Source organism: Mesoplodon densirostris, chromosome 15, assembly GCF_025265405.1.
Source record: "Mesoplodon densirostris isolate mMesDen1 chromosome 15, mMesDen1 primary haplotype, whole genome shotgun sequence".
Taxonomy (NCBI): Eukaryota; Metazoa; Chordata; class Mammalia; order Artiodactyla; family Ziphiidae; genus Mesoplodon; species Mesoplodon densirostris.
Window position 1 is genome coordinate 23,882,012 of NC_082675.1, and position 18,277 is coordinate 23,900,288.

Here is an 18,277-nt window from a genome sequence, read left to right on the forward strand (position 1 = left end):
CAGAAGTGCCAAATGAGCTCCGGCACTGGCAGGGTTACGTGCTGACCAGTTGCTCTTCCTTTTCCCACATCCTTTGTGGAAAGAGCTTTGGTACGTCGCGGGGGAGGCGGGGGAAGAGTGGTGTCTGAATTTCCTTTGAGTGTCTAAAGGAGTGAATTAAGTAGATCCAGCCATGATAGTTGGATCTCACTTTTCAGACACTGGTCACAGTTGGAAATGGCCCACACTTTAGTCACCTCCGCTTCCCCTTACTTTGGTACCATTAGCTCCATGACCTTGTAACCAGCCAAGGGTCAGTTCCTTGTCGCAAGGGGTACTGTGTCAGCCCAGCCATTGCCTTCATCTCCTGGGGCCAGAGGAGAATGGTGGCATCCTTGCTCTGCAGATCTCAGTTCCCAGGTCACTCCTGGCGGTGTGTGTGGGGGCCTCCAAGTCTACCCCCTGGGGTTCCGGGTCTCTAGTCTCAGTTTGAGTGGCAGATGCCCACCCTGCTCCATCTCTGTGGTTCTGAGACTTGGTGGAAAGAGCCTGGGATGGAGTCAGGGGTCTGTGCTGCCTAGTAGGACGCTGGCAGTCACCCCTCTACATTTCCTGGTGTCTGCAAGGGCTCAGACCACAGCAGGCATGCCCTGTATGTGGCACTGACACAGGCCCTCCTCCCTCTGCCACTCTCCCCACTGAGACCCACCCCCCACACAAGCCAAGCCCCTACCAGTCAATCCCAAGAGGCCTTATTTCCCATCTCCCGTGCCAGCTCCAAGGGTCTGAGATTCCAAGGATGTGCCTTGAGGCTTTTTTTCAGTCTAGGACTATTGAGTTTGGGAGCCTCACCCCATCCCTTCTCTTGCATCCCACAGAAATCAGGGTGAAATGGCCCACACCTGCCGTGGCACCATCAACCTGTTCACTGCGCACTTTGACACGGAGGACTCTTGCGGTATTGTGCTGACCAGTGGGGGCAGGACCTACCACCTCAAGGCCGGCTCAGAGGTGGAGCGGCAGCAGTGGATCACCGCCCTGGAGCTGGCCAAGGCCAAGGCTGTCCGCTTGATGAGCAGCCAGTCAGGTAGCAAGTGCTTGGTGCGGCGGGAGTACATGCAGTGTCGTGGGTCTGGAGAGAGTGGGAACTGAAAGTGTTTGGAGGCCAGTGGTGACCAGGCTAGTTCAGACCAACCTCGGAAGGTCAGGGTGCGTGTTTGCCCTTCCCACTCAGCTCTGTGCGTCCTCAACAGTGGGATATTAGGTGGTCAGGGTGGCTGGCAGTTCTCGGGGTGGAAATGTTGAGGTGGGCAGGGCTGTGTGTGTCTTTCTTTGGACAAGTCTGGTTCCTGGGCTTCAGCAGAACTTTCGGATGCTGCAGTGGGTCAGTTCCAGAAGCAGAGTCGAGGTGGGAGACCAGGATGGTGCACTTGTGCCTCAGGCCAGACTTTTTTCGAGGTCCATTTGGAGATTGAAAACCATTTAGCCAGAGATGCTGTCTTTGCCAAGATGGAGGGTCAGCTCAGAAGTCCTGAGCAAGACACTTTATTTTTTACTTTAATACATTAAAAAAAATATGTATTGTCTTTATAAGGTTCATAAACCAATGGTTTCAAAGCATATGCAGTGAAGTCTGCCCTTGACTCTTATCCCCAGCTACCTACCCTGTTCTCCCACCCGGGGGCAACCAGAGCTACCAATATCTTATGTCTTTACATGTGTATTCAAATAAGTACTTATTTTATAGTAAATTCAGTCCCCCACCTTTCTTTTTTTTCCATTTAGCAATAGTATATCTTGGAATTTTTTCCTATAAATATATAAAAAGCTTCCTCCTTGTTTTTACAACAGTACAGTACTTCATTGTACGAATGTACCCTAGTTTATGTAACCTATAGCCTGTTGATGAACATTTAGGTTGTGTCTTTAATTTGCTATGACCCGCCACGCTGCAGTGAGTAACCTTGCATTTCATTTCAGGTGTGTATAAGAATAAATGAAACGGACGTCCCAGGAAGGGGGGTTGCTGGGTCGGTGGGACCGTGCATTTGTAATTCTGAGACACTGTCACGCTGCCTCCCACCTGGGTCGTACCAGTAGGTGCCTGAAGCCCTGTGTAGGAATGCTGGCCTCCTTAGAGCCTTGCCCGCTCAGAGCAATAGCAGGTTTCTGATGGGTGAAAACTGGGTCCACACATACGGAGGGGAGGACTGGGAAGCTGTGATCCTTTTGAAGTTATAAGCACAAGGTGTGTGTTTATATAGACCTGTGTGGGTTTTTTAAATATAAATTTATTTATTTTATTTATTTATTTTTGGCTGTGTTAGGTGTTCATTGCGCGTGGGCTTTCTCTAGTTGTGGTGAGCGGGGGCTACTCTTCGTTGCAGTGCGCGGGCTTCTCATTGTGGTGGCTTCTCTCATTGTGGAGCACGGGCTCTAGGCGCGTGGGCTTCAGTAGTTGCAGCACATGGGATCAGTAGTTGTGGCACACGGGCTCTAGAGCACAGGCTCAGTAGTTGTGGCGCACGGGCTTAGTTGCTCCGCAGCATGTGGGATCTTCCCGGACCAGGGCTCGAACCCATATCCCCTGCATTGGCAGGCGGATTCTCAACCACTGTGCCACCAGGGAATCCTAGACCTGTGTGTTTTTTAAAGAGGCAGGGCCCCAGATGAGAAGGAGTCACAGCCCCTGTTCTCCAGGATTGTCTCCAAGGCTGGTCCGGGAGATAGTCCTGTGGAAGGAGCTCTAGCACAGAGCAGGCGGAGGGGCTAGTGACATCAGTCATTGTGCCCCATACTCAGTCTCCCGGCATTGGGGTCTCTCCCCCAGCACTAGCTTCTCAGTGCACATGGAAGGTCATTGACTATCAGTCTGACCTTCTCTTTTAGTCTCACCCATTTGGAGCATGGGTCCCTCCATGATGACTCTTTTTCTTGGGGTCAGCACTCTGTGGCTTGGGTGTGTCAGCAGTGATGCTGAGCTTGGCCAGGGGTCCCCAGGGTACCACTCCATTTCCCAGTGAAGGAGGGTGTTTGGGGGCATCTCAGGTATGGGCTGCATTGAGACCCCCAGCAGGGACCTGTGGTCTCAGTTTGGATGCTTGTAGCAAATGATGTAGCTGGTGTTGTGGCTGGGCTTGGGACAACCCCGTTGGCCAAGTGCAGGAACATTACTGGTTGTGGAAGAACTAGCTTCCTCTTAGTAGCTTCTAAGTAAAATCAATCAATCAATCAATCATTGCCTCATTTTTAGGAACTTCTTGAAAATAATGTAGCAGGTAGCACTTACTGGATTCATCATTCTGGAACAATTTTCCTGGGACAGCCAGCAGCAGGGGTTTCTTTTGCAGCTGGTATGGAAGTACTGTTAACTCAGCTGACAGTGCTAGGGATTGCTAGCCTGCACTTCCTCTAGGAGAGTCTGGGACCCCTGAGGGAGCAGCCTCAGGCTCACATTCCTTCATTTCATGTCCTTTAGGCGTGGTCAGAGGCTGGAGATGCACCACATGTCTTGTTTTCCCAAGGGGTTAGCCTTCTGGGTAAGGACACAGGACAGACATTCAGGTACAACTCAAAGTAACACATGCTACGTGTCAGTGAGACATGGTGGGATTCCTCTCCTTTTGGTGTCTTGAAGCACAAATATTTCACTGAAGAGAAGACACAAATGGCAAATAAGCACATGAAAAGGTGTTCGTTATCATTAGCTGTTAGAGAAATACAAATTAAGATCACTGTGAGATATCACTACACATTATTAGAACAGCTAAAATAAAAAATAGCGATAATACTAAATGCTGGTGAGGATCCATCATAAGTTACTGGTGGGAATGTAAAATGGTACAGCCACTCTGGAAAACATTTTGGCAGTTTCTTAAAAAACTAAACATGCAATTACTATATGATCCAGGAACTACACCCTTGCATATTTATCCTAGAGAAATGGAAACTTATGTTCACGCAAAAACCTGTACACAAATGTTCATAGCAGCATTATTTTTAAATTAATTAATTAATTAATTAATTAATTTTTGTCTGTGTTGGGTCTTTGTTGCTGCGCTCAGGCTTTCTTTAGTTGCGGCGAGCGGGGGGCTACTCTTCGTTGCGGTGCGCAGGCTTCTTATTGCGGTGGCTTCTCTTGTTGCAGAGCATGGGCTCTAGGCGCTCGGGCTTCAGTAGTTGTGGTACGCGGGCTCAGTAGTTGTGGCGCATGGGCTTAGTTGCTCCTTGGCATGTGGGATCTTCCTGGACCAGGGATTGAACCCCGTGTCCCCTGCATTGGCAGGCAGACTCTTAACCACTGTGCCACCAGGGAAGTCCCATAGCAGCATTATTTTTAATAGCAAAGTACTGGAAACTTCTCAGATGTCCTTCAGTGGATTGAACAAACCCTGGTACATCCATTGAATGGAACGCTATTTGGCAGTCACAGTGAATGAACTATTGATGCGTACAATAACTTGGATGGATCTCAGAGGCATTATGCTGAGTGAAAGAAGCCATTCTCAAAAAGTTGTATGATTCCATTTATATGACACTCTGGAAAAGGCAGAAACTAGAGACGTAGAGCAGGTCAGTGGTTGCCAAGGGTGAAGGGTGAAGGGAGGGAGTGATACAAAGTACTAGTATGAGGAAGTGTTTTGGGGGTGATGGAACTGTTCTGTGTCCTATTGTGAAGCTGTGTCATGAATCTATACATGCGTTAAAATGCATAGAACTGGGGAATTCCCTGGCGGTCCAGTGGTTTGGACTCGGTGCTTTCACTGCCCTCACCTGAGTTCAATCCCTTGTCGGAAAACTAAGATCCCACAAGACGAGAAAAAAAAAAAAAAAAAAAAAAAAAAAGCATAGAACTGTGCAGCAACAAAAAAATGTCTGTGTGTTCATTTGAAAATAAAATGCAGTTTTGACTTCTGTCTCTTCTTGGTTATCCCCGCCCTACAGACCTGTCCAGCTTTCCCTCTCCTCATTGGCATACCGTCTTGCTGCCAGGCCGGCTTGCAAGCTGAGCCCCCTGCTTACAAACCCTCTTCGTTAGCACCCAGCCCCTTCCCACACCCTGCTTCCCCTTAGGTCTGCTTCCCCTTCAAGGAGAGGCCATTCTGGAAACCCTCCCTGAGCTGGCCCCCTGCCTGGGCTAGATGCTTGCTCTCTGCCACCGGACTCAGCCCCTCATGCGCATGCACAGTGGCGTGCTGGTTAGTGTGAGCATGAGTTCCCGGAGCCTCAGATTCCCTGTTGGTCAGTCCACCAGAGGCTTTGACTGTGTGCCTCCCAACGTCCTTCCAATTCAAAGATTTCTGAGTCAGTGGGAGCCACCTTTCCTGGGTTCAAACCATGGCTTAGTAACTGTGTGACCTTGAGTGAGGTGCTTGCTGTCTGTTGCCTCTTTCTTGCCTCTGTAAAGCAGGCTTAATCATAGAACCACCCCTTAGAGGGGCTGTGAGGACTATCTTAGACAGTGCATGAAACGAATTTAGCACATGGCTTGTCAAATGCTCAGGAAAAGTCAGCAGTAGTTATTGATAATAGTCACCTTGGCAGCTTTAAAATAATACAGGTTCCCAGGTCCCCCTGCAGGGATAAATCTGAATGAATGAGAGCATTGGGGACGGGAGTGGGGGCGGGGAGCGGGCACCTGCATTAAAAAAAAAATCTTCCTGGATAGGATTGACAGATTTAGCAAATAAAAGGTCAGGTCACCAACTTTCATTTGAACTTCAAACATGCACAGATGTTTTAGTGTAAATGTGTCCCGTGCAATAGTTGGGACATACTTAAACTGAAATTTGTTTATTGTAATTCAGTGTAAAGGGCGTCCTACATTTCATCTACCTGCATTTAGCCGCATCCTGGGGGACTTTGATGCTCAGCCCACTTGGGTGGGTGTGGTCCAAAGTGGAACTTCTCAGTCAGAAAATAGAGAGTATCCTTTCACTTGACACAGGGGGGAGCTAGAGGGTAGTTTGTTTGCTTTCCTTGCTCCTAAATCAGTGAGTAAGGAAGCACCAGAAGTTTGGCTGGCTTGCAACCTACCTCTCAGAATCATTTTCATATCTTCAGGTCCGCCTCCCAGTGGGGGCTCCAGGAGGTTGTGAGCAGTGAACCCAGAGCCGGACACCTCTCTCTCTTGGGCCTTACCTCCAGGGGGTCTAATCCAGCTCCTCAGGGGCTCTCTTTCTCTCTCCTGCCCTGCTCCCCCAGGCTGACCTGCCCCCGCCTTGATGTCATAGCCCTATTCTGATATCACAGCCCAGCACTTGGAATTATCCCAGGCAGCCCAGATTCTGCCCTTAGGGCAACCAAGGCGGCGTTTGAGCAGGGGGTGAGGGGGCCGTTTGTGGCTGGTGGCCCTAGGGGCTGGCCCTAAAGACCATGTGGGCACCCTGCCATCCTATTGCTTCAAGATGAAAATCCTCTAAAAGTTAGGACTTGGAAGGCTTTCCTGCTGTCCCTATTGGCCATGGTCCCCCAAGGTAGAAATAAGTCCCTGGGGAGTGGTGGGGGGTAATCTGGCTCTGGATCAGCTCCTGGAAAACCTGCTGCCTTTGTGCCTCAGCAGGCAAGTGGCCTGGAGAAATGGTGGTCTCACCTTGGTCCACTCAGCACTCTTCCCTTCGAAGGAATGGCTTCCTAAACTGGGGGTTTCTGACTTGTTGGGGAGAACTGTTCCTTAGTGCTCAGAAAATCCCTGCAAGCACTGAGCCATGGCTTCTCCCGTGGCCACCCCCAGAGGCTGGGTGGGGACAGGGGGTGCGCTTGTCTCAGGACAAAGGGAAAACATAGCCACATTCAAGCTATTAACCCTTGGACCTCTTAGTCCCAAGGAAGAGGAGCCCCATCCACTTAGCTGGGCAGAAGGTGTAATGAGGTCTCTTGTGAGCTCATTAAGTTAGTAAAATATTGAGTGGCATGGATTAAACAACACACACACACATGCACACACAAACCCTGAAAAACTTATCTCTAACTTTGGTGGGCACAAAGGCTGCTGGGGTGAGTGCATTAAAATTCTTAGGGGAGGACCACTAAGATCCTGATGAGATGATCAGATGGTGCCCATTAAAAATGGTCCCGGGCTTCCCTGGTGGCGTAGTGGTTGAGAGTCCGCCTGCCGATGCAGGGGACACGGGTTCGAGCCCCGGTCCAGGAAGATCCCACATGCTGCGGAGCGGCTGGGCCTGCGAGCCATGGCTGCTGAGCCTGCGCATCTGGAGCCTCCCGTGCTCCGCAATGGGAGAGACCACAACAGTGAGAGGCCCGCGTACCCCCCCCCAAAAAAATGGTCCCCATTTTTAATATGCATTCCATGCAGCACTCCTGCTGACCCCCCATGGATCTCATTTTGAGAAACACGGTCTGTTCAGACTCCTGGATGGCTTGCTGCAGCTGCCTTGCTTCCCCCATTTCCAAATTCTGTGTTTTCCATGGAATGGGTTTAAAAAATTTTTTTAATTGAAATATAGTTGACATTTACATTTACAATGTTGTTTTAGTTGGAATGGGGGTTTAATTCTGTTTTACTACCATGTATTTTTTTGGCTGCTTTGGGTCTTCGTTGCTGCACGTGAGCCTTTTCTCTAGTTGTGGCAAGCGGGAGCTACTCTTTGTTACAATGCATGAGCTTCTCATTATGGTGGCTTCTCTTGTTGCGGAGCACGGGCTCTAGGCACGTAGGCTTCAGTAGTTGTGGCTCACGGGGTCTAGAGCACAGGCTCAGTAGTTGTGGCGCATGGGCTTAGTTGCTCCCCGGCATGTGGGATCTTCCTGGACCAGGGATCGAACCCGTGTCCCCTGCATTGGCAGGCGGATTCTTAACCACTGCGCCACCAAGGAAGTCCCTACCACGTATTGTTTTTTAATTCACTGGAACCACAGAGACAAAAGGGATGGTGTGGGGCGTTCACCAGGTGCACTTGTATCCGAATTCTTGTCTCCTTTCTTCTAGGTATAGGTGCAGCCTTTTTCTCCACCTGAGAAGAGGGGTTATGTCCGTATTGGGAGTGCTATACCCTTCACTCATCAGAGATTCTCTCTTCATCATCCTCTCCTTGACTGAGAGAGTGGGACAGTGGGTGTGAACTGTTGGTCATTGAAACTGATAGTGGTGAAGGGTGTTGCTGACCAGAGGGGTTGGCTTTTGTTTCTGTGGTGGCCCCGGGATGAACATTTAACGGTACCCCAGGAGGGGAGCCATTGCTCATTGATGGGTCAGCAGCTCAAGGTGGGAATTCCCTGCTTGCTTTGGCTGTGAATTTGGGGCTCCAAGAGCATGAATGCCACACAGCCCTCTGAACAGATAAACAGATCTATGTCTAGTTTGGAGGGGAAGTCGGTTTCTGGTTTCGAGTCCTTTGGATTACGCAGTGTCCAGCCTTCAGGTGTTCAGGCCTGGAGCCCCTTGTGATCTCAGCACTTCCCTCCAAGCTTCTGGCCCAGGTGGGAGGCATGACGTGTCCTGGCCCTTGGTCCTTGGCTCTCAGGTTGCAGGACAGAGGGGTTGACCTCACCCTACCCCTCCAAAACATGGATGGGTCAGCCTCCCTTCCCCTCAAACTCTCCTCTGCCTTGACTCACACCTGGGCCACCTCATCCAGACCAAGGGAGTAATGAGGGGCAGTTAAGATTTCCCCTCAGTGATGCCAGGACAGGGAGCTGAGCTCACTCCATTCCATGTGCCCACACTGGTGTTTGGAGAGAGAAAAACCTGTGCCCAATTTGAGAAATGAGGCCTTGGGGATTTTGTCAAAATAGAGACCAGTCTCTGCATCCCGAGAGCTTGTTGCATGCAGGCCAGTGGCTTTTACTTTGCAGCTTCAGCAGCACCTTGTGTGGAGTAACACTGACACTAAACGTGTCAGTTGAAAGAGGTCCAGGTAAAATCCTCAGGTAGGACGGTTGGACTCAGGGATGCTGCAGAACCCCAGGGATGGGATTTTTTAAAATCCTTTTGTTGTTATGGAAAATTTATGACATAAACAGAAGCGGACAGAAGTCTCAGGAACCAGCACATACTTGTCACCAGCTATCAACTCAGTCTTGTTTCTGTGCCTCTCCCCTCTTCCCTAATCCCGTGTCATTTTGAATATTTGTCAATATTTCAGGATGCATCTTTAAAAGATAAGGATTACTTTTTTAAACATTTAATATTTAATTCAAGGTACTGTTATCACATCTGCAAAATTAACAATGCAGTGGACTGAAGTTTGTTTAAAGGAACGTTTACTCTTCCTGGTGACTTCGAGGGTGTGAGGGAACTAGAAAAGGGAGTGCAGTGCCTGAGAAAGGGGGACACACATGTGCTTCCAGTAGAGAAGACTGGGCTTTATTCAGAGTCTGAAGGAACCCAGGGGAAAGTTAGCATCCCTCAGCTGGGAGAGAATTCTGGCCCTTCCCGAAGAAGCAGGGCTTGGCACAGAGCAGGAGGTCCTGGAAGGATGGAGACCTCTGATGGCTCGGCCTTGCTAGGGAGCCTGCAGGGGCGGGGGGTGGGGCGGGGTATGAGTTGGAGTCAATTTTCAAGAGTCCACATTAGCAAAGGCAAGAGCCACCAGAAAGGAACTTAGCAAAAGGATGGTATTTTGTTGTGCAAGAGGTGTTGACAGTTTGGATTTAGATGTGATCCTGTGACCCATAGAGATGGCAGCGGCTAGCCCCGAGGGACTCGTGTAAATAGGTGCTAGCTGAAGAGGCTCAGGGTAACTGGGTCACCAGCGAGTTCAAATGTATGTGCACAATTTGAGCAGACTGACGCTCAGTTCTCAGAGAAACTGAGTTGGATTTTTGCAGCGAGGGCAGTGTTTGTTCTGACCTCGCCTCTTCCCACAGGGCCCTCTGCTGGCCATCCCAGAGGTGGCCCCCCTATTTCAGTAGAAAAATAAGCATTCTGAAATGTTTGTATTGGAGGTGGTCTTCATAAGAGGATTAGTAGGTCAGAGTCATTTGACCAAAAACGTAGACAAAAAAGTCACTTGTCTACATTTGGTACATTCTTACCATTAAGATGCTTTAAGCAAGAGGGAGGAGATATAGGGATATATGTATATGTATAGCTGATTCACTTTGTTATAAAGCAGAAACTAACACAACATTGTAAAGGAATTATACTCCAATAAAGATGTTAAAAAAATGCTTTAAGCATCATTTTCCTACCAGGGCAATTATCCTGATTACTAACTGCTTCCTTTGTAACTAACCTTTGTAACTATAGCACTTACCTTTGTAATTACCAGGTTCAGAAGGCTTATGCTTTGTTGCCATTTAGATGTTAACCTGCTCGAGGATCTGTGGGCATGAGTGCCAAGCCTCTGATGCAGGTGGGGCTGGCAACTCATTGTGTCACTGGTTCCAAAATACAGCATGTGTTCTGAACCCAAGGTGAGCAGGGCTAGAATATCTTCTTGGGATCCTCCTGCACTTAACTTTGCCAGCTTGAGCTTTGATTTGGAGGTAAACTTTGAAAGGTCAAGGCTAGGTATTCTGGGCTGTGGAACTGGAAGGTGAGGCTCTGTTCCCCTCCCCCCTCACAACCCTGCCTCCCTGGGCAGTTGCTGAGTGTCATTTGCATGATGGTGTGAAGGGGCGTGGCTTAGTAAAAGCAGTGCAAAATTTGGGATCCTGGCTTTGCTTTGAGTCATTGTGTAACTTTTAAAAAAATGTTTTTATTTATTTATTTTTTAATTATTTTTAATTAGTTTCTGCTTTATAACAAAGTGAATCAGTCATACATATACATCTGTTCCCACATCCCTTCCCTCTTGCATCTCCCTCCCTCCCACCCTCCCTATCCCACCCCTCCAGGTGGTCACAAAGCACTGAGCTGATCTCCCTGTGCTATGCAGCTGCTTCCCACTATCTATCTAAAAAAATGTTTTTATTGAAGTATAGTTGATTTACAATGTTGTGTTAGTTTCAGGTGTACAGCAAAGTGATGCAGTTATATATATGTATCTATCTATATATATCTATATATAGATAGACATATATGTTCTATTTCAGATTCTTTTCCATTATATATTATTACAAGATATTGAATGTAGTTCTCTGTCCTGTACAGTAGGCCCTTATTATTTATCTATTTTATATATAGTAGTGTGTATCCACTAATCCCAAACTCCTAATTTATCCCTCTCCCCACCATTTGCCCTTTGGTAACCATAATATTGTTTTCTATGTCTATTTCTGTTTTGTAAATAAATTCATTTATAGCTTTTTTTTAGATTACACAAATAAGTGATATCATATGATATTTGTCTTTTTCCATCTGACTTACTTCACTTAGTATGATAATCTCTAGGTCCATGCATGTTGCTGCAAATGGCATTATTTCACTTCTTCATGGCTGAGTAATATTCCATTGCATATGTATTCCACATCTTCTCTATTCATTCCTCTGTCAGTGGACACTTAGGTTGCTTCCATGTCTTGGCTATTGTAAATAGTGCTGCTGTGAACATTGGGGTGCATGCATCTTTTTGAATTAGAGTTTTTGTCTTTTCCATTGTGTGACTTCAGATGAGGCCCTCAACTGCTCTAAGCCTTAATTTCTTTGCTCCTCAAAGGGAGGAATAATGCCTATATCCTGAGATGGTGGTGAGGGTAAATAATAACAGCAACAACAACAATAATATAATAAAAAACCCTAGACCCTGTCCCCACCCCCCACCCACACCTGAAGGGACCAGGGCAGGGCTGGCTATCTGCTCCAAGCTGCCCTGGGAGAGGGACTGTGTGGCACAGCTGACCAATACCAGTCTTTGTTACCACCCACCAACCCTGGCTCTTCAGCTGGCTCCTTAGTCCAGTACTGGTCCGTGGCCTGTTAGGAACCGGGCCGTGAGCGGCGGGCGGGTGAGTGAGAGAAGCTTCATCTGTATATGTAGCTGCTCCCCATCGCTCGCATTACTGCCTGAGCTCTGCCTCCTTTCAGATCAGCGGTGGCATTAGGTTGTAATAGGCGCGCAAACCCTACTGTGAACTACACGTGCGAGGGATCTAGCTTGCGTGCTCCTTGCGAGAATCTAATGCCTGATGACCTGAGGTGGAGCTGAGGCGGTGCTGCTAGCAGCAGGGAGCGGCTGCAGATACAGATTATCATTAGCAGAGAGGTTTCACTGCACAGAGACCATAATAAATCAACTGCTTGCAGACTCGTCTCAAAACCCTATCAGTGAGTGGCAAGTGAAAACAAGCTCAGGGCTCCCACTGCATTATGGAGAGTTGTATGATTATTTCATTATATATTACAATGTAATAATAATAGAAATAAAGTACACAATAAGTGTAATGCACTTGAATCATTCCGAAACCATCCCCCCACCCCCACCCTGGCCCGTGGAAAAATTGTCTTCCGTGAAACCGCTCCCTGGTGCCAGAAAGGTTGGGGACTACTGCCTTAGTTGACAGTAGGTCTGCCTGCAGTGGTATCATGCCTGTGGGGATGTCTCCTCACTGCACTGGAAACACCTTTATAGACAGGGACCTGTTTACTAATTCTTTTCTTTTTTTCATGGTCTTCTATTCAGGGTCAGTTGGTGGCAGGGAACAAAAACCCACTCAGAGTGTCCTCAGTAAAAGTAGAGCTTATGCAGCACCCTACAGGAACTCTCCCATGTCCCCTGTTTCCTTTCCTTCTATGGACTGGCTTCTTTGTTCCTCTATATCTTCGTTCTCCCGGGAGCTCTGACCTGCCCTGGCTGAGCTCGGCCTCATGGCTGCTGTCTCTGTGCCCCAGATTCAAATTTTGGGGCAAGGGAACCCGGAGCAGCTTGGAGCAGGTCCCCAGCCCTGCTCACATCAGGTGCAGCTCAGGGTGGGGGTCATGGCCACACCTGAGGGGCGACCTGAACGTGTTTAATGAGGGAGTGTGAAATCCAGCCCACTCTTCTGGGTCCCCCTGAGATGTGACCTCTTCTCTGAGCACCTCCAACCTCCGTGGAGTGGTCCCTCACTGCCACCCTCAGGAGTTGGCTCAGGAAAGAGAAGGTGAGGGCAAGCAGCAGCTGGATGGGCTGTTCGTGCTCCGTGTGCTCTGTGGCTGCCCTCTCCTGTGCCCAGCCCAGGCCAGGGAGCTGTGGAGAGCCAGGACCCAGCTCTGAGGGAGGCCAGGTGGGCAGGCTGGCGTAACAACCACAGATTGTGGAAGGGAATCCTTGGGGGATAAGACATGTCCGCTGGAGGCAGGGGCAGGAAGCACAGAAGCTTCAGAGGCCCCTCACAGGTAGGCAGGGTTGCCAGGGAGGCCCTGTGAGCATAGGAAGAGCTGGGCCCAATGGAGGCTGGTGCCCCGTCCACACACAGCACACCAGGCACAGAGCACCAACGATGCAGGGCCTCGGTGTGATGCCTGCACCTGGGGCCATGCGAGCTGCCACCCTGCTCAGGAGAGGGTGCCGGTGGGTGGGGCTCCGGGCTGGCCTCCTCCCACCGTGTCTGCCCCAGTAGCTTCCCTTGTCCTGTGTCTGCTGGTCTCTTTCAGATAGGTTTGTAGAGAAACCTGTACAAAAGGTTTGAAAACCATTGGTGCAGAGCTTTCACCTGAGATCGGGATTGGCTTTGAAATGGAGGCTGACCTGAGGGTGGCAAGGGCTCGGACCAAGGCAAGGGTCAGCGCCTGGCCCTTTTTATGATCTCCCCCCTCCCCCACCCCACCCCCAGACATACACACAAAAGGAAGCCAGTGGGGACAACTCCCTGGAAGGCTTCCCAGACTCAGCCTGGGTTTGCATTTGACCGTGTTTAGCTGACATTGCTCTCCAGGGGCCACCACATCCTGGGTCCCTTCTCCTCCCACGGAAAGGACTGAGGCTGTGCCCGTGCACAGGCCCTCTGCGCCTGGAAGCAGAAGGAATATTCCATCCAGTCCCCACATGTTTGGTGTGCACAGACCATACACTTGTGAGCCACCTCAGTCCAGGTGAGAGCGGGTTAGAGCAAGGCTGGGCCAGCAGGTAGCCACATGCTGAGAGAGCCGGACCCAATGCAGCCGCCCAGGCAGGAGTCGGCCTTGGACACCGCTCTCTAGAGCAGGAGGAAACGGTTGTAATGGGTTGGTGCGGGACCAGGGCGGAGACTGCAAGCTGGGCTTCCAGTGGGCGAGTTCTGGTTTTAGGTGCAAGTGGTGGGTTTTCCTCTCCCACTGGCACCCACTTTACATTTCTCTTTTCTCTGGAAGACAGTCGGAAACACTGGGCTGCTCGGAGATGAGGTAGCTTCTCTTGAGGAATGGAATTTCCATTTTAATGAGGCTCCTGGGTCAGGGCCCTCTGGCTGCCTGGGGAGGAGTGCCACTAGCGAGCCCATCTTTCCTCATCTCCGTTAAAGCACAGAGTGGGGAGGTCGCACTGGCCCACGGGACGTCTTGTCGCTGATGAGGCAGCGGTGTTCGCAGGGAACTCCTCTTCATAGACGTCTTGTGAGCGCAGCCAGAAGTGTCACCTTCAGGGCTTGGCCACAGAAACCCTCGAGCCCAGACATCCCGGAGGCAGCCCTGCCGGCTCCGGGCACACCTGTGACTGGTTAGGCCTGGCTTTGAGGCCATTGTGAGGTCTGGCTCTCCCTCTCTTCGGCTGAGTGACGTCCTCTCTGGACTCAGGTTCCTGTCTGCAGAGGGGAAACGACAAGAGCCCCTGGGCAGGTGGACAGCGGCGTGAGCTCTGTGCACTGTGGGGTCTCCCACTCTCAATGGCTGTTCTTATGTCATGAAGGCTTTTCTCCAGGAGCCCCTCCTGACTCCCCAGCCCAGGTCTGCTTCCCACCTGCCGTGGGTGCCCTCCTGGCCCCTGGTGCTTCTCCTTTGAGCATTCACCATCGTGTGGGTATTATTCGTGGTGCTCTCATCTGTTTAACATCTGACTTCCCTGGTCATCCTGCTGCCCAGGCCGGGCTCATCTCAGAGTAGACACGCAGAACTGTTGGGTGGATGAAGGAAGGGATGGAGGGAGGGAGGGAGGGAGAATGAGTGAGAGAATGAGTGTGAGGAGTGGGTGCCTGGAGCTTTGGCCAGGCCTGGTGGCTCCTTTGGTCCGTATGCTCTGGGTGCAGGTAAATTGTGGGGGTCCTCGCAGAGCCAAGTTTGAAGAGCGTCCTTCCAAAGGGCATTACCAGGAGCGTGAGAGGTCAGGAGGGACTTTGTGTGACTCCAGGAAGCTCAGCCGGAGACACCACTGTGGGAGCAGCTGTGTCCTTCGCAGTGGGCTGTCCAGCAGCAGTCACTGTAGTTATCCCTCCTCCGGCTGATGTTCACGCGATCTGAGTGGGGGCTGGAGACGTTTGGCTGTGTGTGATAATGCAGGGGTCTCAGTTGCACCTGTGCAAGATCATGTGTAGTGGTCTTCATCTCCCGAGTGGAGGGCCAGCCCCAGGCCCCAGCGCCTGGGTCCTGACCCCCAACAAGGGGTGGCTCCTGGGAGAAGGAAGGGTCCCCTTGGGCTGGTCCTGCCTCGGCTGCTCAGCTGTGTGGTGTAGGCAGACCCCTGACTTTCACTTCCTCGTCTGTGAAGTAGGGACGGTCCCAGTCCTGGCCCAGTCGACTTCACAGGGTGGCTGAGAGAGGCCGGATGAACATGTGCAGGAGAAAGAGTTGCAGGGGTCATTGTTGGGGTTGTCATCATTGACAGGGGTGTCCAGCTGTGAAGGTGGGCCCTCCTCAGCACCCCCATGGGGAGATGTACACTGCGGAGGGTGTTGCCACTGAGCAAGTACCCAGGTGTCAAGCTAGCCAGGTGGCTTTTGTTAGGAATCTGCCATTTTCCAGGACCATTCTGTGAGAATGCTGGAGGTAAAAAGGGTGTTCTTAAACATTTCTGCCTTTTAAGAAAAAAATCTTTATTGTTTTGTAAAAAGACTGAATGGAAAAAGAAAACTGCAAACCATACTGGAAAATGGACCAAAGGGAGAAAAATCTCAAATCTACTAACCTAGAAATGATCATTGTTAAACCTTTACTGAACAGCATTCCAAACATTTCTTTATGCGTATATATGCATTTGGATCTAGATATGTAATTTCACACCACTGGGAAAATCCCCAATATGCAGTTTTGTAACTGGCTCATTAAATTCAACATGTTGTGGGCATTCCATGCCAATAAATATGCATCTGTGGCATCACTTTTTATTATGGAAACTTTCTAATGAGCTACATACATGTATATTTAACATACTTGTACACATGTAGAGTCCCATGTTCGTATCACTTGCCTTTCAACAATTATCAATTTATGGCCAATCTTATTTCATCCCACTCCGTCATCTGGTTCCCCATTATTATTTTTTTATTGTGGTAAATACACATAACATAAATTCACCATTAGTGACATTTAGCACATTCATAATGTTGTGCAACCATCACCTCTGTCTAGTTCTAGAACATTTTCATCACCCCAAAGGAAACCCCATGCCCATCAGCAGCCACTCCCTATTCCCCCCTCCCCTCTGCTCCTGGTGACCACTAATCTGCTTCCCTCTGCCATTATTTTAAACCAAACCCCATCTGCAGACATTTTATGTGTATCTCTAAAAAACAAGGACTCTTTTAAAAGCATCAATCTGAGACCACTATCACACCTGAAATAATAATTCTTTAATGTTATCACCTGTTTGAATATCTAATTATAATGTCATTTTTAATGGTGCATGATATTCCATCAAATGGATATAGCATAATTTAATGAAACATTTTTTAGCCATTCAGGTTGCTTGCAGTGTTTCCCTATTATCTAGAAAAGCACTGGACAAGCATTTCTGTGCTCATTGTTTTCTTTCTTGTTTTTCTTCTTCTCCTCTTCCCCCTCCTCCTCCTCCTCCTCCTCCTTCCTCTTCTTCCTCTTTTTTTTTTTTTTTTTTTTTTGCCCTAGTGTGATTATTTCCTAAAAGTAAATTCTTAGAGAAAGGATTACTGGGTCAAGTGCATGCTTCCCATTTTGATACTGTTGGCGAGTTATAAAGGTTGTTCCAGTTAACACTTCCTTAGCAGAAAATGCACGGCGTGGTTAAGGTACGCCCACAAATACTCTCCTGTGAGCCTGTGCCATAACTTATCCAGAAGTGCTGCTGCTCTTCCATTTGTGCAGAAATACCCCCCTTGCATTGGGCTCAGGGTCTCCCAGATGCGATCACAGCTCAAGGCCATCAGCTGATAACCGAATGCGGGAGAAAAATGCTGTGGCACCTACAGTGAGAGCCCACGTGGCCCTTCTGCTGAAGGAGGGCATGGAGCTGTCGGGGAGAGTGATGACTGCAGCCTCGTGAGCAGGAAGACAGAAGGCCCCGTCAGTGGAGCCTGGTTCGCAGACACACTCATCAGTCTGGAAACTGGGGAAGCTGTGGGAGGAGATCCATACTGTCTTTCGGAGGAGAGGGAGGAAGAGGGAACCGGTGAGAAAAATCATCCGCCGCTCTTACTTAAACTTGACTTTCTATGCTATTAAAACATTACAGTGATAGCAAAGGCAATTTAAAAGAAGAAATGAAAACATTGCCGTGATCCAGCCATTGCCATTCCTTCCCTGCTCACACCACACACACCCACACACAGCGGAGAGCTCACCTTCCACTCGGCTTTACAGCATCAGTATTCCGGGCGAATGTTCTGCAGCCTTGCTTGTGACTTTTTATCCTTGGCTTCTGTTCTGTGGAGAGCCTGTGGCCCCAGTTTTCTTACCCTGTCGTCCTTTGGCTGGACGCTCAGGCAGCTTCCAGTTGTGGCCTGTTACAAATGTAACGCCCCATGGACCATGTCATGCATGTAGCTCCCTCTCTTCTCTAGTACCTTCCTAGGAAACGTTGCATTGGGAAGGGGTGCGATGGTATTGTGGCTCTTGATTCCACTCTCCTCTAGCCTCGTTGTTTCCAAGAAGGGGATGAGTGCCGGCCCCTCACCCGGAGGGCACATGATCATAAAGCATAAGTCAAGTAGCAGTAGCACAGCATGCGTATAATCTAGAAATAATTACTCATATACTGGGGGCGCATGATCAAACTTTTTCACACGGGGTGCATGATCATAGCCGCCTGGTGATCTGGCTTGTGGGTTCTTTGAGGGCCAGCATGACCTTCTACTCACTCTCTGTGCCCGCCACCAGCACATCCCACAGACGTTTGACAGATGCTTCCAAAAGGTGGTCCCAGCCAGCTCTGCCACCTTCCTGCCTCAGCCGCCTGGGCCTCCCTGCGCTTCCAGAGCTGCACTTGTTGCTGTGGGAGCTGGACAGATGTGACTCCAAGTAACGGGAACGCACATACTGCCCTTTCCTGGGAGAGCTGCGGAAAGACAGGCAGCACTTTTTTTTAAAAAGCAT

At 49.6% G+C, this 18,277-nt stretch overlaps 1 protein-coding gene across 5 annotated transcripts in view; it reads left to right on the plus strand.

Moving 5' to 3' along the window:
* OSBP2 (oxysterol binding protein 2) overlaps positions 1-18,277 on the plus strand; it is a 173,934-nt gene that overhangs the window by 44,570 nt on the left and 111,087 nt on the right. For all 5 annotated transcript variants that reach the window (XM_060118532.1, XM_060118533.1, XM_060118529.1 and 2 more), the window contains one exon: positions 858-1,066. In XM_060118532.1, coding sequence (XP_059974515.1) covers positions 858-1,066 — 209 coding nt within the window. The remainder of the gene's footprint in view (positions 1-857; positions 1,067-18,277) is intronic.